The 27219-nt window shown below is 39.4% G+C and overlaps 1 protein-coding gene across 1 annotated transcript in view; it reads left to right on the top strand.

The window, feature by feature from the left end:
• The window catches only part of CTNND2 (catenin delta 2), a 546840-nt gene that overhangs the window by 127884 nt on the left and 391737 nt on the right, over window positions 1-27219 (top strand). Inside the window, exon 3 of the mRNA XM_058176992.1 lies at window positions 18772-18884. Coding sequence (XP_058032975.1) covers window positions 18772-18884 — 113 coding nt within the window. The remainder of the gene's footprint in view (window positions 1-18771; window positions 18885-27219) is intronic.

Genomic DNA, 27219 nt, shown 5'->3' on the forward strand with positions numbered 1-27219 from the left:
TCTTCTTCCGGACTTCCATAGAATTCCTCGGCATATCATCTTGCCCGAGGGCATAGCCATGGACCCATGTAAAGTAGAAGCTTTGTGTAGCTGGGAAGCCCCTTGTCGAGTGAAGGATGTTCAGCGCCTGCTGGGCTTCGCCAACTACTACCGGACCTTCATCCCGGGCTTCGCCACACTGACGGCTCCACTTACCCAGCTCCTCAAGAAGAAGGTTGCGTTCCGGTGGGGTCCCCCGCAGCAAGAAGCATTCACAGCCCTCAAGGAAGCCTTCACACGGAACCCGTCCTGAGGCATCCCGACCCGCTCCGGCCTTTTGTGGTGGAAACGGACGCGTCCAATGTGGCTCTGGGAGCGGTGCTGCTACAGGCTCCGATGAATGGCGGCACACTTTTTCCCTGTGCTTACTACTCCCGGAAACTCAATCCTTCCGAGCGCAACTACACCATCTGGGAAAAAGAGTTGCTGGCTATCAAGGCTGCATTCGAAGCTTGGCGACACCATCTGGAGGGGGCCCGACATCAGGTGGAGGTCCGAACGGACCATCGGAATCTCAAGCACCTCACCACAGCTCGGAAGTTGAACCAGCGGCAGATCCGGTGGTCGTTGTTTTTTTGCCCGGTTCAACTTCCACGTGACCTACATTCCCAGAGGTCACAACCGGAGGGCGAATGCCCTGTCCCGCAAGCCAGAGTACCTCTGCGCCAAGGACCCCCTTCCTCCACGGATGGTGCTGCCGGCAGAAGCCTTGGCCACAGTACAGGAACCAGTGGACTTGCGGGCCCAGGTGCGAGAGGTGCAGCGCCAGGACGCCTGGTCGCAGCAAAGGAGAGCGGAGGTGGGCCCCACGTCTCCTTGGACCTTGGAGGAGGACTTACTCAAGTTTCGGGGGCGATTATATGTGCCCACAGGACCACTCCGAGCCCTCGTCATGACCCAGTGCCACGACAACCCTGCAGCAGGACATTTTGGGTTCTTCAAGACCCTCCACCTGGTGACACGGACCTTTTGGTGGCCCCGAGTGCGGCATGATATACATGCCTACGTGACATCCTGCGTACCGTGCCGGCAAGCCAAGACTGCCACGGGGGCACCTCCCGGGCTCCTCCAGCCCTTGCCGACACCCGACAGACCCTGGGGGGCGATCTCTATGGACTTCCTGACAGACCTGCCGCCGTCCTCTGGGTTCACCACGGTGCTGGTGGTGGTGGACATGCTCACCAAGATGGCACACTTCATCCCATGCCGCGGACTGCCCACAGCCGCAAAAACGCCCGCCTCTTTCTCCAGCGCATCTTCCGCCTCCATGGCCTAGCGGAGAGGGAGGTGTCGGACCGCGGAAGTTCAGTTCACAGCCCGCTTCTGGAAGAGCCTGATGGCCGCGTTGGAGGTGCAGGTATGTCTGTCGTCATCGCACCATCCGGAGACCGACGGGGGTACAGAGAAGGTCATCGGTATACTGGAACAGTATCTCCGTTGCTTCATCAACCAGCAACAGGACAACTGGGCCGACTACCTGTCCCTGGCGGAGTTTGCTTTTAACAACTCTCAGCACACCTCTACTCAGATGACCCCGTTCTTTGCCAATGTGGGGTACCATCCGCGGCTCTTCCCTCTGGCACCACCGGACTCTCCTGTTCCCGAAACGCAGACCTTCCTGACGGAATTGCATGCGGTCCAACAGTTGGTACGTCAGCAGCTGAATCGGGCAAAGGAGGACTACAACGGTCCGCAACTGCTCCCGACGGGCAACGCCCCGCTGGCAGTTGGAGACCGGTGTGGCTCTCCACCAAACACCTCCCGTCCGACCGCCGGTAAAGAAGTTGGACCACCGATTCATCGGCCCGTTCCCTGTCGAGGCAGTCATCAACCCGGTAGCCTACCGACTGACCCTGCCACGATCCATGCGGATCCACCCGTTTTCACGGTCCCTTCTGGTTCCTGAGGCCACACCGAGTCCCCTTCGGTGCCCAACAGCACCCGTCACTGTCGCCGAGGACGGATCGGAGGAATACGAAGTCCACAGCGTATGAGACTCCCGCTGGCTGAAGGGTCGTTTCCAATATTTGATCGCGTGGAAGGGATACGGGACTGATTTCTCCTGGGTAGATGCCTCCGACGTTCATGCCCCCGACCTGGTGCAGGCCTTCCATGAGCAGAACCCAGCCTGACCGCATCCCGATCGTCAGCCCCGGGGGAAGGGCCCTGCGGTGAGGGATAGTGTTGTGACCCAAGTTCCTGGACCCGGACTCCTGGACTCGGATGATTCAGAAAGTGAGGGAGAAGACCTGGCCAGCCCTGCTTCTCGTGAGCCCTTTCCCTCCCTGGCACCCACTCAAAGGGAGGAGGAGGGCCGGCAAAGCCTGATTCCCTGGAGCCTCCTTCTGATTTGGCAATGCCCCAAGAACAGTTTTGGAGTGATGCAAGATTACGAAGACGTGATCGGCGTGCGCAGCAGCGGAAGAGTTGGGACAAAGCCAAGTCATAATTGTCATGCAGTGACATCTGCAGAGACTATAAATAGGAGGCGGGACTTCCTGGTTTTTTGTCTTGGACAAAGTAATGAATTTGCGCGGGCAATCTGTATCAACGGAGGGAAGAATATATTCGTGAGTAATTCTGGCCTTATCTGTAATTTCCTTGTTATCTCCAGAAACTTGGCAGGCCCGTGGGTAGACGTAGCCAGGACATTTATATATATGTAAATAAATCAGAAAAGAGGTCTCTGACTGACTCTTTGCTGGGAGTATTGGGGGAAGGGAAACAGAACAGCACCTTTGGGACAGCCATGGCCTGGATGACTGAGAATCTCTATAAATATACATTGAGGGAAGATGGATTGGAAGAAAATGAGCATGGTTTTAAAACTGGAGGAAGAACATCCTGTTCTATGTTGATAATACTACTCTGAAAGCTGGAAATTATATACGTGTGTGTGTGTGTGAACTTTAACAATGAAAATTACACAGCACAATAAAACATGGGTGTAAGATTAATATAAAGATGATCTCTCATAATCATAGCAGCCAGACTTAAAGTTGACGGTAAATGGTAGATAGTTTCAGCTTTTTAAGTTCCTTTGTCAACTATCAATGACAAAGGAACCAGCTATCCAAAAACATGTCATAGATTAGAATAATATTTTTCAAACACGGACTTCAACTTCCAGAATTCCTCAACCAACATTGGTGCAACTTGAAGTCCACATATCTTAAATTTGCCAATTTTGGAAATGTTATGGTGGAACATAGTAGAGCAGCTTACTTTATCTGATTGCAAAAATCCAGATGACTAAGAGATGTCAATAATTTTTTTCTGTATCATAATGCTGCCATCTAATAATTATACAGATTTTGGCAACTAAGATACTGTGGTTCTATGTTTTCTGAATGGAGTACTCTTTGAATAAGAACTTATTGATTTCTGAAACAGCATTCTGAACTTTGCAACTGTGAAATTACTGCAAAAGTGTTTGATCTAAAAAGTATTATTATTATTATTATTTACTTTATTCATTAAACATGAAACTCAGTCAACTAAACATTCAAAAATACATCACAAATAACCACTGACTGGTGCTAATGATTGATACGGGTTGCTGCCAGCGTCCTAGGTATCAACCAAGTACCTTCTTAAGATGTACGATGTTCCAAGTAGCACAGTTTTTTGCAGGAAGCTGCAATTTGTTGATGTATCTTATAAAATTCTTGGTTATGGTACCAAGTGCCCCGATGACAATGGGTATCACTGTTACATGTTTCATCCATAATCACATAGTTTCAATGGCCAGGTCGCGATATTTCGTGATTTTTTCCAGTTCTTTTTCTTTGACTCTGGCATCTCCTGGTACTGCAATGTCAATAAATTGTACGTTTTGGTTTTCAGCAATCTGGCGTGTTGTGTCCCAAATGATGATCCATCTGTATTATTGTTATTATTATTATTATTATTATTATTATTATTATTATTATTATTATTATTATTATTATTATTATTATTCATAAAATGACAGTATACACAGTAAACGAGATAACTATGCTAGATTTCGTATCACTAATCACTAGTTGAACACTTCCCAAGCATTTAAGACTGCGTGATGTATCGGCGGATTATGCGAGCAGATCCCAGTAAGGTGGCCTTCTGCAGCTGACCAATGGTGATCTTGTCAGCGCCAATTGTGTTTAAGTGTTTGCCTAGGTCTTTAGGCACAGCTCCCAGTGTGCCGAGTACCACTGGAACCACCTGCACTGGTTTATGCCAGAGTCTCTGCAATTCAATTCTCAAATCTTGATATCTTGTGAGTTTTTCAAGTTGTTTCTCATCAATTCTGCTGTCACCAGGTATGGCAATGTCGATGATCCACATTTTTTTCCTCTAAAATTGTACTATTGTGTTCCATAACTTTGTCAGTCTGTATTAGGAAGTCCCACAGTAGTTTTGCATGCTCATTTTTTATCACTTTTTCAGGCTTAAGGTCCCACCAGTTCTTTGCTACAGGCAGATGGTAGTTGTGACACAAGTTCTAGTGGACCATCTGAGCAAATGTATTGTGACGCTGTTTGTAGTCAGTCTGAGCTATTGTCTTGCAACAGCTCAGTATGTGATCAATGGTTTCATCTGTTTCTTTGCAGACTCTGCAGTTGGGGTCATCAGCAGATTTTTCTATTCTGGCTTTAATTACATTCGTTCTGATGGCTTGTTCTTGGGAGGCAAGAATCAGGCCTTCCGTTTCTTTCTTCAGTGTTCCATTGGTCAGCCATAACCAGGTCTTTTCCTTATCTACTTTCCCTTGGATCTTGTCAAGGAACTGTCCATGCAGTGCTTTGTTACACTAGCTGTCAGCTCAAGTTTGCATTGCTTTTTTCCTATATTGATACTTGGTTTGCTGTACTTTTAACAGCTACCTCTTACTGACCATCATCAAAGCTGGTTCAACACTGTTTCATATAATCTACCAGAGCATGTTTCTCTTCTTCGGCTGTCTGCTTCACTTGCAAAAGTCCTTGGCCGCCTACTTTTCTGGGCAAATATAGCCTGTCGACATCACTACGCAGGTGCAGTGCATAGTATATGGTCATCAGCTTTCTTGTTTTCCTATCTAGGCTGTCCAGTTCTGCCTGTGTCCAGTTTACAATCCCAGCAGTATATCTGATGATGGGTATGGCCCAGGTATTTATAGCCTTGATGATATTACCGCCATTCAGTTTACTTTTTAGAAGTTTCCTGACCCTTTGTATGTATTCTTTGCTAACCACATTTTTCATTTGCCCATGCTTGATGTTGTCCTGCTGCAGTATGCCCAGGTATTTATAGGCTTCAGATTGGTGGCACTTGATGATTTGTCCATTGGGCATTTCAATTCCATCACTTTCTACGATCTTCCCTTTCTTCAGTGCCACTGTGGCACATTTGTCCAGGCCGAATTCCATGCTGATATCAGTGCTGAAAATTCGAACTGTATTGGTCAGTGATTGAATTTCTACTTCTGATTTTCCGTATAACTTCAAGTCATCCATGTACAGCAGGTGAGACATTTTCTGTGAATTTTTAGCAGTTTGATACCCCACGTTAGTTTTCTGTAAAATTGTTGACAGGGGGATCATAGCGATGGTGAACAACAAAGGTGTCATGTCCCACTCCTCTGCTGACAGCCGGGTCGGGGAAGTCCGTATCAGGCATGCCTCTGCAGCTCTGCCAAAGTCCTAGCAAAGTTCTCAAGGCAGGCAGGAGACCAGGAAGTGACTTCAGCAATCCAAGGTAAACTTTGCCTGACTCAGAGAATGCCAGAAAGCAGATCCTTTATATAGGCCATGGGGTGTGGCTCCATGACTCAGCACTTATCCAGGCCTGCCCCTCCCTTCCTTTTGCTGACATCGCCTATCAATTCTCCTGAAGCGAGGATCTCTCCAGGCTCCAGCTGTTGGTAATTCACATTCCTCAGGCTCACATGCTGTGGGGGAGGGGGAGGGGTCTAGTTGCTCCATTTGCCTGGGCATGGTGCCAGGGCTGGGGCCTGGAGGCATGCCAGGACATTCCTCAGCGTTCGGCAGGAGATAAGAGGGACCCGGCTGCGGGGAAAGTGAGCGAGACACAACAAAAGGTGACAAAGAATCACCCTGGAAAATCCATCTTTGATGTTGACCAGTCCGTAACTTTCATTTCCAATAAACAGTTCCGTTTTCCAGTGCTTCCTCTCATTTGAAATGAGAGTACCAATGCACTTGTATAGTCCAATGACGTCCAGGCATTTGATGATCCAGCTGTGCGGTAGTGAATCAAAGGCTTTCTTGTAGTCAATCCAAGTTGTATGCAGATTTGTTTTTTGGCTTTTGCAATTCTCTAGAATCATTTTGTCGATCAGGAGCTGATCTTTTGTTCCTCTGCTTCCTTGTTTGTTTCTGTTCTGTCTCCTTCCCCACTTCGGAGCAACAAGCTGGCCTTCAGCCAGTGGATTCATGGCTCTTATCAGTCCTGGCAGAGAAATCACAGCTGCTTGCCAAAGGTCAAATGAATGACTCGCAGAGTAAGACTTCAGCTCTCTTTGAAACAGTTCAGCTAATCTTTTGCTCCCCGTGGAGTGCGAGCAGTCCCAAAGCTCCTTATATATCCTGTAGGGTGGGGCTCCTGCCCCACCCTTCCCTTTGATCTCTAATCTTCTGAAGCGCGGGTTAATCCAAGCTTGATTATTATTATTATTGTTATCAGTTGGGTCTGAAGGCGTAGCCTGAGTAAGGGAGGAATCAGGGGATGACGGCCTCATTATGTCCTCCAACTGGCCTGGTTCTGGCTTCTGGAGCCGGGCCAAAGGCATCGGTGCTCCCGAGGTAAGCCTTACCGGCCCTTCCCCCTCACTCTCGGAGTCACTTTCGGGCATGGGGCCAGGTTCAGGGGTTGGAGTCACAACAGTTTCCTTTCTGCTTTACTGGCAAGATGTTATTTGCTTCTAGATAGTCCTGGATCCTAACAGCTATGATGCCTGTCAGCAGCTTGAGCATGGTTGGCAGACATGTTATTAGCCTGTAATTTGCAGGTATTGCTCCTTTTGCTGGATCATTCTGTATCAGGTAAGTTTTCCCAGCTGTTAAGCATTCACTGATGTTTCCTGTCTGCAGCATCTCATTGAATTGTTTGGCCATTCCTCCGTGCAAGCTGGTAAGGTATTTGAGCCAAAAGCCATGCAGTTGATCATTACCAGGCGATGTCCAGTTCTTGATTTCTTCATTCTGTTGCTTATCATTTCGATAGTTATTTTCAATTGGTCCATTTTGTTCTTGGAGAATTTCATCTCAAAATCTCTGATCTACCCAGCATTTTTGTTATAACCTTTCTCAGTCTCCCACAGATCTTTCCAAAACTGAGTAGTTGCCATTTTCTCAGGTTTTTCAATTTTCGTATTCCTCGTCTGATTCAAACTCTGATAGAACCGACTTTGATCTGATTGGAACAGCTGATTTTGTTTGTACTGGATGATTCTGGCTTCATATCTTTCAATTTTTCTTGCTGTTGCTGTTATCTGCTGTTTCACAATTTCCAAGGCTTCGTCAATTTTTCTTATGCTGAGCCGGTTTGTTTTTTTTCAGATGTTCCTTGATCTTGGTGTTCTTCAGCTTTTTCTCCTGCCGATTCTTCAAATTTCTTGCATCTGCTTGTAGGGTCTTAATTTGCAACTCCAACCTGGTTTTCCACTGCGGTTTCCCAGTTGATTTTCTAGGGGGCTGCGGCTGTTGAATCCCCAGTTCTTCTGTTACTGTAACTGCTGTACTGTAGGCAAGCTGATTTGTTTGCTCAATTGATGTTATTTGGACTGCTGCAAGTGCATGATGATGATGATGATGATGATGATGATTTCTTTTTGTGACTGATCTTTCCTTTTCTTCATTGTCCTAATTCCAATTTTGTATTTTTGGGATTTTTAATTACAAATGACACTCTGCTCACTTGAAGAAAATGATTTTCATATTTTATTAGTTGGGGAAAATAACTATTTAGATTTTTTTATTATTATTAAAACATATGTAAGAAAATGCTAGTTAAAAGAGCCAGTTTGGTGTAAAGGTTAAACTGCTTGCCTAGAAACCAGGAGATAGTGAGTTCTGGTCCTGCCTTAATCATGAAAGTCAATTGGGTGACCTTGAGCCAGTCACTTTCTCTAAGCCCTTCTCACTTCAGAAAGTTGTTCTTGTGCGGAAAATAAGAGAAAGAAGGAGCATTATGTATGTTCGCTACCTTGAGTTATTTGTAAAAATAATAATATAGTATATACAAATAGCAGGATGTGCATTTTAAATTAACAATTAGCAAATATTTTAGGTTAAAAACTTGCAGTGTAATTTCAGAGTGTCCCAAGTAGTATTCTCTATTTAAAAATCACAATTGAAAAAGTGGATTTAAAAACTACATAGCTGAAAAATCAGCATAGAACTTTGGGCAATGCCACCATCAAGATCTCAAGAGGAAAAAGAAGATCCCATAGCTGGAATGTCTATGACTTTGACACTGGATGTTTTCAGTCTACTAAAAGCATACTTGTTCATTACTCATTCTACAGAGGTTTGAAAGCACACTCTTATCTCTGCATTACTTTCAGCGGTGTCAGGTTGCACAGCTTAATCTTATGTTCTGTTATTACTTTTGAACTGTAATCCCATCATAACATAACGTATAAAGTTGCCATGTTTTGGACTGCAGTGTGTAAAATTTACCAGGAGCCAATAGACAGTAAATACTGCAACATCAGAGGAAAACTATACTGTGTATTTTATATCAGTTAATAATAATCTTGGAACAACACCTTTAATAGCATCAAACAACATCTGCTTATCCCTGGTCTTTGAGAAGGACTCAATAGATGGATAAAAATGCAAGCTCTAATCTAAACATCTGGCTGACTTGTGAACCAACCATAATAATAAATTATTAAATATGCATACTGTCAGGCTTTCAACAGCAATGGGTGGCTCACAACCAGAGTCAAATTAATTATAATAAAATCAACAAAATATAAAAATGAAAGATGGCAAATACCACAAATCTGATGAAATGAAGCAAGGGGTCTTATTCTCCCTTGCCAAAGAGCAAATCTTCACAGTCATTCTAAACAACAGCGGGGGAGGACATTCAAGTCAGTGGTGGAATTCAAACTTTTTTACTACCAGTTCTATGGGTGTGGCTTGGTGGGCCTGGCTTGGTAGGCATGGCAGGGGAAGGATACTGTAAAATCTCCATTCCCTCCCCATTCCAGGGGAAGGTTACTGCAAAATCCCCATTTCCTCCTGATCAGCTGGGACTCGGAAGGCAGAGAATAGATGGGGGCGAGGCCAGTCAGAGGTGGTATTTACCGGTTCTCTGAACTACTCAAAATTTCCGCTACCGGTTCTCCAGAACTGGTCAGAACCTGCTGAATACCACCTCTGATTCAAGTCTCTTCCAGAGAGCAGGCACTGTTACAGAGAGGGAATCTGGCACTGTTATTTCAAAGCAGGAGGCACAATCTTCAGAGAGGCTGCCACATTGGACTGGACCCAACCATGGGTCACCTCCCTGGCTGCTTTTACTAAATAGGAAGGATCTAAACCAGGGGTGAAATGCTCCCAGTTCGGACCGGATTGCCCAATCCAGTAGTGATGGTGGTGGGTGGTTCGGAGAACTGGTAGCAAAAATCCCTGCCCCCGCCCATGCCCAGCTGAGCCATGCAATCATCAGAGGTTTTTTTTTAACTTTTAAAAGCATTTTTTCTTCGGCCGAAAACATGCTTTTAAAAGTAAAAAAAGCCTCTGATGATCGCGCGGCTCAGCTGGGTGCTAGCCAAAAAATGGGGGGGGAGGGAGTCTGTTTTTCCTCCCAGCAGGCTCTGCTAGCCAAATCAAAAAATGGGAGGGGGGAGTCCATTTTTCCTCCCAGCAGGCTTCCCTGCTTTTTGGTTTGGCTATCAGGGAAGCCTGCTGGGAGGAAAAACAGGGTGTGTGGGGTTTGTTTTTGAGAGAGAGAGAAAGGAAGGAAGCAAGGAAGGAAGGAAGGAAGGAAGGAGTACAAACCTGGCACTGGAGGCAGCTTCAGAGGATAATCTAGGGCTGGAAGGGACCTGGAGGTCATCTAGTCCAACCCTCTCCAGCAGGACACTGCTAGTGAGTTTCTGTTTTTTGATCCCCCAGTCACATAGCCATGCCCACCGAGTCACATGAACCGCCCCCCCCCAAGTCATGCCCATAGAACCGGTAGCAAAAATTTTTAGATTTCACCCTGATCTAAACCCAGTAAACAGGTGGCAAGCTGACATTCCTCATGCCTATTTCTAGTTTTTATGCATTTTTGTTTAGTATTTAATTGCATTTCATTTTATATGTTAACAGTCGTGCCACATTGTTTTGTTACACTATATTACTCATAGCTATAGTATTAACATTAATGATAATTTAAACACTCAGATTTCAGTGGTTTAGTATTTTATACTCCATGATAATAATTCAATTTTTAGTTATTTTAATTATAATTTGTACTGAAATGACTGTAAATTTTTATAGTTCTAATGTAAATTTATAATTTAATTGATACAATAATTTTGGTATGGGAATTATTCCATTCCGGATGACAGCTAAATTAATCTGAAGCATTGTATAAATGGAAATGGAAATGAATACTGCCTAAACAAATGTGTGGGTTTTGTACTGGTCACACAGATATGCAAAAATATAGCTATGATATTTTAGTTTAAAGGTACATAACTTCAGGAACAAAGGCTATGCCCAATCTTTTCATAGCTATATTGCAGATAATGTGTTGGACCGGAACAAAAAGATTAAAGCAAATCAAAAATTAAAATTGATTTATGAACTATAATTATAGTTATTTAATTAATGAAAAAAATATGATTTTTGCCCATGCAGTTTTCATCTGTTGTAGAAACTAAATATTACAATCTAGTGGCAACTTCTGGGGGACTTTGGAAGTTCTACCTAAGATTAAGGGAAAGTCTATGGTGCTTTGAGCTGTAAATTATGTTCCTTCCTATTTTAGCAGTGTTCTAATTTCTACTTTAGCCTTTAGAAGTAAAAAAGTGCTTATGGGAGCTGTAGATCAGCACATCCATAAGGCACCAATAGGGTAAGCATGTGGAGCACCTTTAATTGATATATAGCTTATATATGAAATAAATATCTTCTTTTAGTAATGATCCATGCAGTTCAGATATTTGTACTCCTTTTCTATTTTCACATGCAAATGTCTGAAATAAAAGGCTTCTTTTATTCATTATTAATTCATTATTATTTAGCAGCACATACTGTAAGAAACTGAAGGTTTTGCATTAGTAACATTACTAATGCAGTACTGTTGTTTTGCACAGTACTATACCACTCCATGTGTACGGAGATTTGCAGTCATCCAAATCATGGTTGTTCCAAAGGTGCATTTTCAAACAGCAATTGGACTTTCTTGATTTTTCTTGAAGACATTTTGCTTCTTTCCCAAGAAACTTTTTCAGCTCTAACTAAGTAGGGGCTAACTAATTGAGGACTACTTGTATTTCTCTAGATAAGTCCTCAATTTACAACTATTCATTTAATGACCATTCGAAATTACAACAGCACTGAAAAAAGTGACTTATGACCATTTTTCACACTTATGGTCATTGCAGCATCCCCGTAGTCTCATGATTAAAATTCAGATGCTTGGCAACTGGTTCATATTTGCGACAGTTGTAGTGTCCCAGTGTCATGTGATCATCTTTTTTGACCTTCTGACAAGAAAAATCAGTGGGGAACCCAGATTCACTTAACAACATGTTACTAACTTAACAACTGCAGTGATTCTGTTAACAGGAGATGCAGTAGCTTAGTGGCTGAATGACACTGGAGATGGTCTTTGCTTCAGCAGTTTGAGTCCTAGCACTGTGTGATACTGTCACATCACTTGCCGCAGCTTCTGCCCACCTAACAGTTTGAAAGCATGTTCTATGCAAGTAGATAAATAGATAACATTTTGGTGGGGAGACAATCTGGTGCTCTTTTCAGGCAATCAGATTCTCGCTGGTTCTGAACCTTCCTGTTTGTGATGCCCATTTGCAAGGCAGCTTCAGTAGAGGGAAAGGGCCTTGGATGCTACTGCAGAAAGAGCCACTCATTTTTCTTTCTGGTGCAAAGCTAGCTCGCTCTTCTGTGGCACACACAACAGAGCTACTAAATTGGCAGGCACACTATTACTCAGAATTAGCATTGTAGTCTCCTAGCTAAATGTAACAACACTATATGCTAAATAAAATAAGTTTCATTTAACAACTGTGGCAAGAAATGGAGCAAAATTCACTTAAGTGTCTTACTTATCAACAGATATTTTGGGCTCAATTGTGGTTATAAGGTGAGGACTATCTGTACATTCCTTCTGGCTTTTGCATGACTTCATCATTTAGGAATAATTGTGGCATTTTGAGTTCTCATGTAATTATCAACCAAGAAAAAAATCTGATGGAGTTAGAGGGGGCACCATTTGATAATATCAAAAAAAGAATCAGTGCATTTTAAGAGGAATATGAGTAGTTGGAGATTAGTTGCTACTACTTTCAAAAACTGAAACGTTATAAAATGTTATAAATAGCATTGCTTGTTATATTTTGAAAGTCTTATTTTCTGGTATAGGAAGATTGAATTTGTAAAACTGACCTGTAATTTACTACTATTCTGGAATTAGGACATCATCATCATCATCATCATCATCATCATCATCATATTTTTATTTATAAACCGCCCTTCTCCCGAAGGACTCAGGGCGGTGTACAGCCACAAATAAAATACAGAAAGAAAACAACAATACAAAACTAAAAACAACCCTTAAAAAACCTATTTAATTTGGCTACTTATAGATAAAAATATTCCCTCTAAAATTTACTAAAAAATTTAAAACCCATAAATCAATTTAATAATATAAAATTTAAGCGAGTCCAGCAAGACGAAATAAGTAGGTTTTAAGTTCGCGGCGGAAGGTCCTAAGGTCAGGTATTTGTCGGAGTCCAGGGGGAAGCTCGTTCCATAGGGTAGGAGCCCCCACAGAGAAGGCCCTCCCCCTGGGGGCCGCCAGCCGACATTGCTTGGCTGACGGCACCCTGAGGAGCCCCTCTCTGTGAGAGCGCACCGGTCGTTGGGAGATAGACGTTGGCAGTAGACGGTCCCGTAGGTATCCCGGTCCTAAGCCATGGAGCGCTTTAAAGGTAGTAACTAACACCTTGAAGCGCACCCGGAAGACAACAGGCAGCCAGTGCAGTCTGCGCAGGATAGGTGTTACATGGGAGCTCCGAACGGCTCCCTCAATAACCCGCGCAGCCGCATTCTGGACTAGCTGGAGTCTCCGGGTGCTCTTCAAGGGGAGCCCCATGTAGAGAGCATTGCAATAGTCCAGACGAGAGGTAACGAGAGCATGAGTGACCGTGCATAGGGCATCCCGGTCCAGGAAGGGGCGCAACTGGCGGATCAGGCGAACCTGATAGAAAGCTCTCCTGGAGACGGCTGTCAAATGGTCTTCGAAAGACAGCCGCCCATCCAGGAGCATGCCCAAGTTGCGCACCCTCTCCATCGGGGCCAATGACTCGCCCCCAACAGACAGCCGCAGCTGCAGCTGACTGTACCGGGTTGCCGGCATCTACAGCCACTCCGTCTTGGAGGGATTAAGTTTGAGCCTGTTCCTCCCCATCCAGACCCGTACGGCCTCCAGACACCGGGACAGTACTTCGATAGCTTCGTTGGGGTGGCCTGGGTAGAAAAGTACAGCTGCGTGTCATCAGTGTACAGTTGGTATCTCACCCCAAAACCACTGATGATCTCACCCAGTGGCTTCATGTAGATGTTGAACAGGAGAGGCGAGAGAATCGATCCCTGCAGCACCCCACACATGAGGCGCCTCGGAGTCGATCTCTGGCCCCCTGTCAACACCGTCTGCATCCGGTCAGAGAGGTAGGAGGAGAACCACCGATAAACGGTGCCTCCCACTCCCAACCCCTCTAACCGGTGCAGCAAGATACCATGGTCGATGGTATCAAAAGCCGCTGAGAGGTCTAATAGGACCAGGGCAGAGGAGTAACCCTTATCCCTGGCCCTCCAGAGATCATCCACCAACGCGACCAAAGCCATCTCCGTACTGTATCCGGGCCGGAAGCCGGACTGGAACGGGTCTAGATAGACGGTTTCATCCAGGTACTGGGGTAGCTGACATGCCACCACACTCTCTACAACCTTCGCCGTGAAGCGAAGGTTGGAGACCGGACGATAATTTCCTAAAACAGCCGGGTCCAGGGAAGGCTTCTTGAGGAGAGGTCTCACCACCGCCTCTTTCAAGGCAGCAGGAAAGATCCCCTCCTGCAGAGAAGCATTAATAATCCCCTGGAGCCAGCTTCGTGTCACCTCCTGTATGGCCAGCACCAACCAGGAGGGGCACGAGTCCAGTAAACATGTGGTGGTATTCAGTCTTCCCAGCAACCTGTCCATGTGCATTACGTTTATTAGATTGGAAATATTATTGCTATAAAGATACTATGACTCAAGTTGTTAATCCTTATTTTGACTACCTCATTTTGAATAATGTTGTCCAATAATCAGTTTTCTTCAAAATTTAATATAAATATTAGATTTTTCATAAAAAAATTATCCTAATTATGACTGCATCTTAAGCATAAGATTGTCTCAGAGAATGTATCATTTCTATTTATACAAATTCCAATGAATACTTTCAGCCATCACTTTTTCAGAGGGCATTTATTATTTTGTGTTTTTAAATTCCTATTTAGTAATTCAAAATAACAAGAATAAAAGCAATCAAAACCTCTAATCCACATATTTCTTTTAGTGAATGCTGATACTGTTAAGTACCAGTACCAATACTAACATTTTCTTATTCTATTGTTAAAATGCTTCTTTTAACACACACAATTTTTATAGTCATATTTATGACAATGTAACTTAGGTTCCATACATTTAAGAAAATATATGTCGAGTATATTTTTAGACATCTTTGAATGTTATAGAATGAATTTGTTCTTGAAACCATATCTGGATGTAGTTGCAAGAACCATGCTCCGATGGTAGCAATCAGATCAGCAATTTTCTTGTAGTATAAGGGAACAACTGGTTATTGATTCTTTCTCCCTCCACTAAATGTTCTGATCTGACACTGTTGCTTTCTGCTTCAGATCTAGATTTCTCGTCCTAATATAAGTAGCTTTTTTCTGTGATTCTTTCCATTACTTTTTCTTTGGTCTTATTCACACACACCATGGGTCCTTTGTTCTTTTCCCTTTTATCTCCACTACTGTGTTTTTTCCATATATCATATACTTAGGGTAATTCTCTTTTTTCTATAGCAATACAGCTTCCTAATCTTTCTGACAGTTAACAGTCTGTCAAATGCAACTTCTAGCCTTTCAGATATCATCAGTTTTGCCAAGTACAGCCCGTTGAATGTTTACTATTCTTTACTGATCTGTTACCATCATGGGAAATAATTATTAGAACTAAAACTGCAAAAAAACAGCAACATCTTATTGATTTCATTTTAAATTAATGAATGTTATATTTGGGATTTATCATACTTAAGAGACATAATGGACTGACTTGCTTTTAGCTGTTATATGTCCTGCTGTTATTTAAATATGGTCAAAGCAAATTTATAAAGGTATTTGTTACTTTTGCAAAAAGAGGCATAGTGGCTCATAATGATGCAGGAGATGATTTTTGCTCTGTGATTTGAGTCTTAGCATTGATGTCACTCAACTCAGCTTTTGCCCACTTAGCAGTTCGATAGCATGTTATATGTAAGAAGGAAGGAAGTCTATTTACATAGTTGTTTTCTGGAAATTTTATCAGATTGTTTTGGGGATGATGATAATGATCACCATTGCTCATTGACTTGCCTTTCTACATCAAAAAATTCTGTTCTTTCTGAACATATTCTTCTATTACTTCTAGCTATAGACCATGACATTGACCTCTTGTGCGATTTTTCAGTTCCCACATGGTTTTACAGAAATTATTTTAGAACATAACTACAATTAATAGAATAATATGAATATAGTTCATAGAATCATATCTGCAGTACTGCTAATATAAGGTTCTTTCATTTTATGGACATATGATATATTTTATTTCACTCTGTTTATGAACAAGATTTGTTCACAAGCCATTTGCCTGAAATGATACTGGGTTCCTTTCAATGCTGCTATTCTGTTAAGATAAGAGAGAATGAAGCCTTAAACCATTTATTTATTGTATATAAAGGTCCTGCAGGATAGATAAGAAGGGGAAACCAGCTGAAGTTTTCAGTTTTATACAGAAATTGACTGTAGTATTTTAACAGAAAAGGTGCTGCCATTTCTTCACTTGATTAACTTAATTCATCTGGAAATTCATATGGATGATCTCCAATATAAATGATTCCAAAGAGGATGATAAAATAAGCTTAATAAGCAGAATTTTAAAACAAAATAATCAATAAAAAGCCAATGTATACATCAATGAACTGAGCATTTTTATTTTCAAAATATAGTTGAAAAATGAGTAAACTTCACTATTAAAATATTTAGTAAGTTGCAATATTGTTTCCTTTAATTTTTTTATTCATTGTTTATTTATTAAGTTTATGTGCCTCCCATCTCACTATGAAGTGACATCGTAATAGATTATACATTAAAACATTTATAAATACTAAAGGCCTAAGAGCTACTTATAGAATAGAATTTTTTTTTTTTAATTGGAGTCTTAGCATTGACGTCACTCAACTCAGCTTTTGCCCACTTAGCAGTTCGATAGCATGTTATATGTAAGAAGGAAGGAAGTCTATTTACATAGTTGTTTTCTGGAAATTTTATCAGATTGTTTTGGGGATGATGATAATGATCACCATTGCTCATTGACTTGCCTTTCTACATCAAAAAATTCTGTTCTTTCTGAACATATTCTTCTATTACTTCTAGCTATAGACCATGACATTGACCTCTTGTGCTATTTTTCAGTTCCCACATGGTTTTACAGAAATTATTTTAGAACATAACTACAATTAATAGAATAATATGAATATAGTTCATAGAATAATATCTGCAGTACTGCTAATATAAGGTTCTTTCATTTTATGGACATATGATATATTTTATTTCACTCTGTTTATGAACAAGATTTGTTCACAAGCCATTTGCCTGAAATGATACTGGGTTCCTTTCAATGCTGCTATTCTGTTAAGATAAGAGAGAATGAAGCCTTAAACCGTTTATTTATTGTATATAAAGGTCCTGCAGGATAGATAAGAAGGGGAAACCAGCTGAAGTTTTCAGTTTTATACGGAAATTGACTGAAGTATTTTAACAGAAAAGGTGCTGCCATTTCTTCACTTGATTAACTTAATTCATCTGGAAATTCATATGGATGATCTCCAATATAAATGATTCCAAAGAGGATGATAAAATAAGCTTAATAAGCAGAATTTTAAAACAAAATAATCAATAAAAAGCCAATGTATACATCAATGAACTGAGCATTTTTATTTTCAAAATATAGTTGAAAAATGAGTAAACTTCACTATTAAAATATTTAGTAAGTTGCAATATTGTTTCCTTGATTTTTTTTATTCATTATTTATTTATTAAGTTTATGTGCCTCCCATCTCACTATGAAGTGACATTGTAATAGATTATACATTAAAACATTTATAAATACTAAAGGCCTAAGAGCTACTTATAGAATAGAATTTTTTTTTTTTTATTGGCCAAGTGTGATTGGACACACAAGGAATTTGTCTTGGTGCATATGCTCTCAGTGTACATAAAAGAAAAGATACGTTCATCAAGGTACTTGTGTTAAAATGTGGTTTTAATCCTATAGTAGATCCTAAAACCTTATTTTTTAAAAAGAAATTTCATTTAATGCAACATATTTTTTTAATATATGTGACTTGCTATGTGTATTCTGATGTTCCTTGTTTTCCTATTTCTAATTATTCCCGGCAGGCAAAAGAAGCCACTATTCCATTGTAGTTATGTTTCTAGGCTTTTTTCTTTTCAATTGTTGTGACATCATTTTGATACTGCTTTAGTCTAATAGTTACGTTCTTCATTGCATTGTATATCTGGTTCCTACAAATTTGCCTAGATGCAACATTATTATGCTAAAAACAAGATACAATTTGCATAAAACTTTCATTATCAAAAGAATTTTAGAAACAAAATCAGTGAAGCATGGCTTGCTGCAACTGCATTAAATTTCATGAGTTTCTTAATGATGAACAAGAGAGAATAAATAAAAAAATAACTAAACTTTCTAATAATTGCGACAAAGCAAAGAAGTAGTTCCTGGATATTTTTTCATCCACCCAAAACAAAATATTATTTTTAGTTTCTGTACTTCTTATTGCTGCAACAGTTGTAGGATATACTAAGAGATATGATCGCATACTGGTCAGAATTTTAAATATTTCTGAATTAATTATGTTAACATAAATTAGCAATTCTGGAATGAGAAAAAGGATAATGAAATGTATTGTAATTCTAATAGGAATGAAACATAAAGCTTTCTTTTTTATCAAAACTTATCCAGCTCTTCTCTGAACAAAAACCAAAGCCTTTTGGAATATAACAGATATAATATACAATTATATTATATTATTTATATGATGAATAATATCACATTTTAGTAATAAAGATATACATTGGGGTTGATAGATCTTCTTGGGGAAGCTTTTTAATAAGTTTGGTTGCTCTTAACTAACATTTCAACTGATCATAAACCTCTGTATTTTATCTTTCAGGAGTTGCAGTTTGAAAGGCTTACACGAGAACTTGAAGCTGAACGTCAGATTGTGGCCAGCCAACTGGAGAGATGTAAACTTGGATCTGATACTGGAAGCATGAACAGCATTAGGTACTTAATTAGAATGGTTTTATTATTTTTGCATAATAAATTGAAATTGATAATTGATTGTATTGATCATCCCCCTTGTGTATTAGAAGGTGTCTAATATAGCAGTAGAGCAAAATTATTTTTAAATTACGTTATGTGTGTTACCTGATAATGAATTTTAGCAAAACTAATAGCAAAAACATGCACTGTGAAAACTGGGGAGGTGATGAAATAGCATGACATATAAATCAGCTAAATTTAGTTCCTTTAAAAAAAGAATGGGCAAAAATCACTGTGAGAAATAAATTCAGTTCTGTAGAATTTGAAAATGCAGGGTGCTGCAGGTCATTTGCTGCAATACAAACATAATAATATTGTGTTTATTTTTCAGTTTGATCATTTTAATCAAGGAAATATTTGCCTTAAAATATCTGTACTTTTAATTGCATTGATTTTTTCCCCCTGATATTTTTGCTAGAGAATTGTCAGCCTTAAAATGACTATCATGATTATAATTCTGCTACCTATGATTTTTAAAGATGTAACTTATCTAGAGAAATACAGGTAGTCCTCAACTTACAACAGTTCATTTAGTGACCGTTCGAAGTTACAGCAGGACTGAAAAAAGTGATTTATGACTGTTTTTCACACTTACAACCATTGCAGCATCCCCATGGTCACATGATCCATATTCAGATGCTTGGCGACTGATTCATATTTGTGACAGCTGCAGTGTCCCAAGCTCACGTGATCCCCTTGCTCAATCTTCTGACAAGCAAAGTCAACGGGGAAGCCAGTTTCACTTAAACAACCATGTTATTAACTTAACAACCTCAGTGATTCACTTAACAACTGTGGCAAGATCATAAAATGGGGCAAAACTTGCTTAACAAATGTCTCACTTAGCAACAAAAATTTTGGGTTCAATTGTGGTCGAAGTCAAGGACTACCTGTATGCATAAATTAATGAATTTGTGTTGGTTTTGTAGACTGCTTTTTTAGTGCATGCACAATTGGAAGTACTTAGTTTAGCTTAGGTAACCCCATAAAAGCTAAGCAGAAATGGGCCTGGGAGTCTATAAGAATGCCCATGACTGGCATTCAATATACATCTCAAATAGGTAATGACAAATCACATCTGGAGTGACTTCAAGAAAACTACATGCATGTAAACCTTAGAAGTCATGCTATGGAAGTCTATCCTTGTCTAACCAAAGATAGAAACATAGAATGATTGTATGAAGTAGTTTTGTAAAAAAAAAAAATTAAATTTGAAATTTAAAAAATAAAATAAAATATTAAAAAGTGGTTTGGTCTAGTGGTTAAGGCATCAGCTTAGAAAGCGGGAGACCATGAGTTCAAATCCTGCCTTAGCCAAGAAAAGCCAGCTGGGTGACTTTAGGCCAGTCTTATATCTCAGCCCGATCCACCTCACAGGTTGTTGTTATGGGGAAAATAGAAGATGGAAAGTTTTATTGGATATGTTCCACTTTTGAGAGTTATTTGTAAAAATAATAAAGGTGAGATACAAATAAATAAATAAAAATAATATTATATTATATTAATAAGAAGCTTTTAGAGAAGTAGTCTTTTACTGGGTTGTGGTAAATCAAATTTGAAAATAATTTAGAAAGGGTTTTAAATTCCTAGCTGTTGAAATAAACTTATAGAAATTCGAAAGACCTGAAAAATAAAGTGAAATAATTTCTACTAAGAAAGAGATTCAAGGTAAAACCACTTGCTTTTAATAAATCGTCAAATGCATGTGTTAAGTGTTTCTGATTACATTAAAACATGGAGAGATTTATATTTTTTTCCAAATCTGTGCATCTTATCTTTAGATAACCATTTAGATATGAGCCAGCAGTGTGCAGCAGCTGCTAAAAAAGCCAACACAGTTCTGGGCTGCATAAACAGAGGGATAGAATCAAGATCTCGTGAAGTGTTAGTGCCATTTTATAATGCCTTGGTAAGGCCACACTTGGAATATTGCATCCAGTTTTGGTCGCCACGAGGTAAAAAAGATGTTGAGACTCTAGAAAGAGTGCAGAGAAGAGCAACAAAGATGATTAGGGGACTGGAGGCTAAAACATATGAAGAACAGTTGCAGGAACTGGGTATGTCTAGTTTAATAAAAAGAAGGACTAGGGGAGACATGATAGCAGTGTTCCAATATCTCAGGGGTTGCCACAAAGAAGAGGGAGTCGGGCTGTTCTCCAAAGCACCTGAGGGTAGAACAAGAAGTAATGGGTGGAAACTGATCAAGGAAAGAAGCAACTTAGAACTAAGGAGAAATTTCCTGATAGTTAGAACAATTAGTAAGTGGAACGACTTGCCTGCAGAAGTTGTGAATGCTCCAACACTGGAAATTTTTAAGAAAATGTTGGATAACCATCTGTCTGAGATGGTGTAGGGTTTCCTGCCTGGGCAGGGGGTTGGACTAGAAGGCCTCCAAGGTCCCTTCCAACTCTGTTGTTATATTATATTATCTCAAGATATATTCATTTCCTCATTATCTCTAAAATAGATTTGGCAAAGCACTCTCCTTGGGGCTTTCTTTAAAGACTATCTGGAAACTGTAGTTGATACAAAATGCAGTAGCCCCTCCATTGCAAGAACAGCATTGTGCTGTATGTGGATTACTAGTGGGTTTTCAAGTACAATGCAAAATACCTATATATCTTGGTGCTTGGGATTTGCAGGACCATCTCTTTTTGGTAGAACCCACCTCCTACACATTCCAAATTAGAATACTGATTATTCCATCTTGAGGTTTAGAGTTCTTAAGTTTCTGTATATTCACTTGAAAATATGATTGAACAAATATCACCTGAACAGATTTCATTGTAAAGGATTTAATTCACATATAAAGCTCAGGATCCAATATTTCATGGGTTTCTCTTATATTTATGTTCGACAAACAAAAGATGGGATTTTAAAAGATCATGTTAAAGCAATGCATGTGATCTGACTCAAATGCAATATTGTACTGCTGTGTTGAGTTTAATACATACTCAGTCCCACCCTCCCACACCCTTTCCATCCTTCTCTGGTATGGTCATTTTTTTTAATTCAATGATCTAAATACAGAAAGTGTTACATTGGGCTTGACTGTGCTAGTAGACTTTCGGATCCAAATGGATTGTCTGAAATCATTTCCCAGTGATGTTTGTCAGCTCTTAGTTTGCAATGTTTTGAAATGTTATCTTTTTTTCCTTACGTGCAGAAGTTCCTAAGTGCTGGTTTTCAGTGGCAGTAGCTTGTTATTGTGTAGCCCTCCCAAAGAAGCCTGACTAGCCTCACAGGTTTCATTTTCTGGAGATTTTTGAAAACTGAATTATTTCATAGGGCTTATGATGAATGATAGGACACATTGGGTTTTTTGATTTAGTTTACAATAGTCCCCAGCTAATTCCATTCATTCAGAGTTATGGTGGTACTGAAAAATAGACTTACAACTGGTCATTGAAATTGCAGCTGTTGCAATTGTTCCTCAAAGTTCTGGCCATCACAGCATTCCTTTGATAATGTCATCATGATTTGGGCATTCAGATGCCTGGTTTGCGATTATGACATCACAGTGAGTTGTGATGTGATTACCATTTGCAATCTTCTCTGCCAGCTTCCCACAAGCGGAGTCAATGGCAAAGGCTGCAGGGAAGGCTGGGTGAGTTTCTTCTGCTGCTTTTTCTCCTGAGGAATCAGTTCCTGAATTCAAGATCCTATGGATCTCATACGACATAGCATCACCCACATTCTGTCTGAAGCACTCTACGATAGTGTGAATCAACCTGCCCAAAGCCTCCATCAGCCCTCCCATAATCTCCACCAGCCCATCCATGCCTACTGGCCCATCCATTTAAAAAGAAGTAAAACCTTTCACAGCTGTAGGAGGAAGGAGAACTGATCAGCTAAAGATTTGTTCCCCAAAGAGTAAACTTTGACTAATAAAACAGTAACTGTGTTCACCGATTTTGTTAAATCATATGCTGTACCTGTATCAAATAAACTTTTGTTGGATAAATAAACCATGTTTTAAAACCACATCAAAACCTCAATATCAGCTAGTTTCAGATCTCATACTAAGCAATAATGTGGTATTTTTGAAAGAGGAAAATTCTCATTATTTGAAGATATAATATGAATTTTGAAAGACTTACAAATATGGCTTATATGAACTGGGGATTATTATAGTTTTATAGTATTGAGGAGATACTAATTATATGGTTATTTATGTTCCTTTTTATGCATTTGTGATTATTTAATAGATATGCAATAAGGCAACATATGACTAAGATATTTCCTAGCATATAGCATATTTTAAAAAGATTATAGTTTTCAACATGAGTGTTGGCTTTGGACAGAATTTTGCCTCTAACATTCATGGATATTTTAAAATGCATTATTTACAACAGGGGTCTCCACCCTTGGTCCCTTTAAGAGTTGTGGACTTCAATTCCCAGAGTCCCTCAGCCAGCAAAGCTGGCTGAGGAACTCTGGGAGTTGAAGTCCACAAGTCTTAAAGGGACCAAGGGTGGAGACCCCTGATTTACAAGATAACTGATTTTTCTTTCTTTTTATGCCTTCCACTTTATATTTTACAATGGATAGTAAATAATTAAGAAAATAAATATATTTCCATTCAACGTATAAAAGCACATTCGAACTCCTTTTATGTGCTACTATGAAAATGTACAGTGCTTCAAAAGAATGTATAATAATAAGCAGACTTAATACAGGAAACATCCACTCTAAATTTTGCAATTTTCATAATACTCGTTTTTAAAAGTTGCCTTTAATTATTTGATTGAATGGGATTTGAAGTTATTTATCACAGGAAAGACTGGTGTTTTCAGCCATGGTAAAGCAGTGAGGGAAGATGGACCCACCCTTAGAATTTAGGATACTTTGATAAATGTTTCATATATTCCACTGCAGCACATATTATACTGGTGTAAAAGAACACGTCCTTAATCTCATACAATAATTTTATAGCATCTTTCACAGCAGTTAACTATTCAGACTCAGATTAATTACATAGTATCAAGCTGATTCAAACTGCTTTGTTTCATTGCAGACTTAGAATGGATCACAAGAGTATTGGGTTAAGTATCTCCTTTGACTGCTAGACTTATTTCACCGCTGAGTAGCTCTTTATCATTTTTTTTAGTTTCTGTTAATGTTGTTCTTGCATTCTTGAATTTGGAAGCATGTGAAATTCACAGTGAGATTGTATCAGGCACTTGGAAGAAGATGGACTCAGTGTCATGTCTTACTCATTTGTATGCTGCTACAACCCTACCGCATAAAGAAAATCAGTTACCATGGGATTTGGTATTGGAGACTCTGAATCAGAACAAAGACGCTATAAAGCAATTACAAAGAGCTCTACTGAATGGTTTCAAGAGAGACTTGGTAGTGATTTTCCAGTTGAGGAAGGCTTGGAAATCATGAAGTATATTACTTTGTTACAAAGGAGAAAGAACAGAAAGTCATAATTTACTCACTTTAATGTCAAATGACTAGAAACTTGTATAAAAGAAATTTTACTGTAAACCCTAAACAAGAATTTGAACATTAATGCACAAAACATGTTAATTATGATCAATTAAAAAACAAACCATTTTATACCTGAAGGCAAAGATATATAGCAGAATGACATTTAGTTTCCCAAAACATTAATACTTCATATAAATAGATCAGGAGTAACTATGAAGAATGATCTGTAAAAATTTGAAGCACATGTGAGAGATAGAGCAGGGATAAAATAAAAAGGAAGTCTTTTTGCCAGATAGAAGTATGGATGTTGACTTGAAATTCTAATCGCATTTATCCAAGTGTTTTTGTTTTTAATACAAAGAGGATCCTGTTCCTTAGAAAACCTATAGGACTGTGCTGTACAGTTTCTACAGAATTGCTACATAATTTCCTTCAGATAGTAGGAAAACATTGAGGAGGTTAATGAAAAATAAAAATACACTGAACTGAACTTTGAATTTATATTATGAATTATCAAAGTCAGTTGTAGACATTAATTCTCTCCCTATAATTTCTGAAACATAAATTACCAAAGAGGGTGTCTTTTGCATTTATAGCTGTACATTTAATAAAGTAAGCAGCTGTACATTAATAAATGTAATAATACATTTAATAAAGGAGGATTACTTTAAGCTGCTAATATAAGGAAATTATGTTTTTTTTCAAATATTATTTTGTTTTGTTTTATAAATAATGTTCTATCCTATTTTCAGAAATAGAAAGTTCCCAATTTTCACTCTCTTAGCAACCTTATTAAGTTGATTAGAATGACAAATAATGGGGGCTTGCAAGGCCATCACATGAAAAATTGAGGACATTTGCTCATCTACTTCAGACAGCAGATTAAGCCATTTACTTTTCCTTCTTCCCACCCAGTTTAACAAATGCATATTAAGGCAAAGATTTGGTCTGAGCCTGTATTTTTGAGAGAGTTTCTGTGCACGTAGATAACACTTTCATGCTCTTAGTTTTTCTTCCCAAAAGTCATCAAGCTATCATTCCCTTCAGATGGCCAAGAGGACAAATGAAGCAAGCATTTGTTCCAATGTGGAAACAAACCAGCTGTGTTCTTTAACAATCCTGTGGTAGCTAAAACAAAATGAACTGTACTCTGCAATACTACTGATATTGTGCAAGCAGAGAGTCGGTGACTGCCTTTCAGCTAGTACAAAATCTTACACTTTAAATTCTTGGAAATTAAAATGATATTGAAAATAAAGAAGACTTTAATTTTCAGATTATGAAAAATCACTTGGATGATGACCATTGTAAAAAGCAATATAGGTCCTCTTCCACTTATGACCAAAATTGGGCCAGAATCTTGGTTGTTAAGCAAAGGACTCATTAAGTAGGATGCCATGTGTCCAATTTGCTTTACAAGCACAATTGCAGCTCTCCCAGTTGCATTTGTTAAGTGATCATGTGGGAGGCCTGGTCTTTATTCGTACTCTCAATAGTATAAATACTAAATAGTAATAATAGAGGGAAGGGGCAAAAATTACATTGCTGTAATCCTTTTTGTGCAGAACTTCTGGCAATATTTTGTTGACTTTATAAACAAAGTCATTGTAAAACCAATAATAGGTAATTATAACAGTCAAGATTTAATGACATAATGATATCTCTTCTGCTATTGCACCTTAAAGTTTTAGCTGAATAAGAAAGGATATATGCTTGAAAATACTTCCCTCCGTGTGTGTGTGTGTAAAATACATAAATGCATATATGTAAAAATCATTATTATTTACAGAATTTGTTAGAGAAAAACGATATTACCATCTATGCTTCCATATAAGACCATCTATGGATGAACCAACCCTCAAATTTTTAACCAAAGTACTGTGAAAAATGCGTCACCAGCAGATAAGCTGACCCTCAAAATATTTGTAGGCTTCAATTTTCACAATTGGTTTGAATAGGTTAATCCACAGATTATCCATCTTTCATACTATTTTGGTTAAAAATGTGTGAGTCAGCTTATCTGCGGATGTGGATGGATTTATCTGCAAATACATATGGGATATACAGATACTTTTTAAAAAATACTTTGTATTGAATATATTTGTGGATATACCCATCCATATATAGCTAATCCAATTTTGGATGGATTTGGCATCTTAAAACTCTTGGCTTTTTCACGAGTATATATAGTATCCTTCTTTGTATTCAATTATCCTGTATGTTGTAGGTCAGAGTTCCCCAATGTTTCCAGCTTTGTTAACCAGTGAGGGGGGAGAGGGGATGGTTCTGCTCAAGTGGTTGGCAAGCACATGTGTGGAGCTCCATTTACATGAGAGGTCTGCATACGTGCCTGCCACTCATTTAAACTGAGCATTCATGCTTGCTGACCATTCTCATGGCCCACTAGTGGCCCACTGGGGGGCTTTAGTTGGTTTGTGTGCTATGGAGATGCCATGTGGTTAAACTAGTTAGAATGTTGATTATTTCTGAGTTGTTTTTGATGTATGGTATATTATTCTTTTCATAGCTTATGTTGTTGGTTGTGCTATAATGGAAGATGGGTTGTTAGTATGTTAGTGGAACACTTGTTAAGTGTGGGTGGTATTTCAATGGACTAGTGTTTATGGTTTTCTGCCATTTCATCTGCTGATGAGGATATCCAGGAGGGATAGTATGTCGTATGCTGTTATTTCCTTCTTTCCTTGTGAATTTTATTCCTTTGAAGATGTTGATTATTTCAGGTGTCTAATTATTCCATTTTTATCATGACAAATGTGTTGTCTAAATACAGTATCAGACATGAGGTAAATGTAAACACTCATTTAAATTATCTCTTTCCTGGTAGTAGCTTTCTTGC

Source organism: Ahaetulla prasina, chromosome 3 (genome assembly GCF_028640845.1).
Source record: "Ahaetulla prasina isolate Xishuangbanna chromosome 3, ASM2864084v1, whole genome shotgun sequence".
Classification (NCBI taxonomy): Eukaryota; Metazoa; Chordata; class Lepidosauria; order Squamata; family Colubridae; genus Ahaetulla; species Ahaetulla prasina.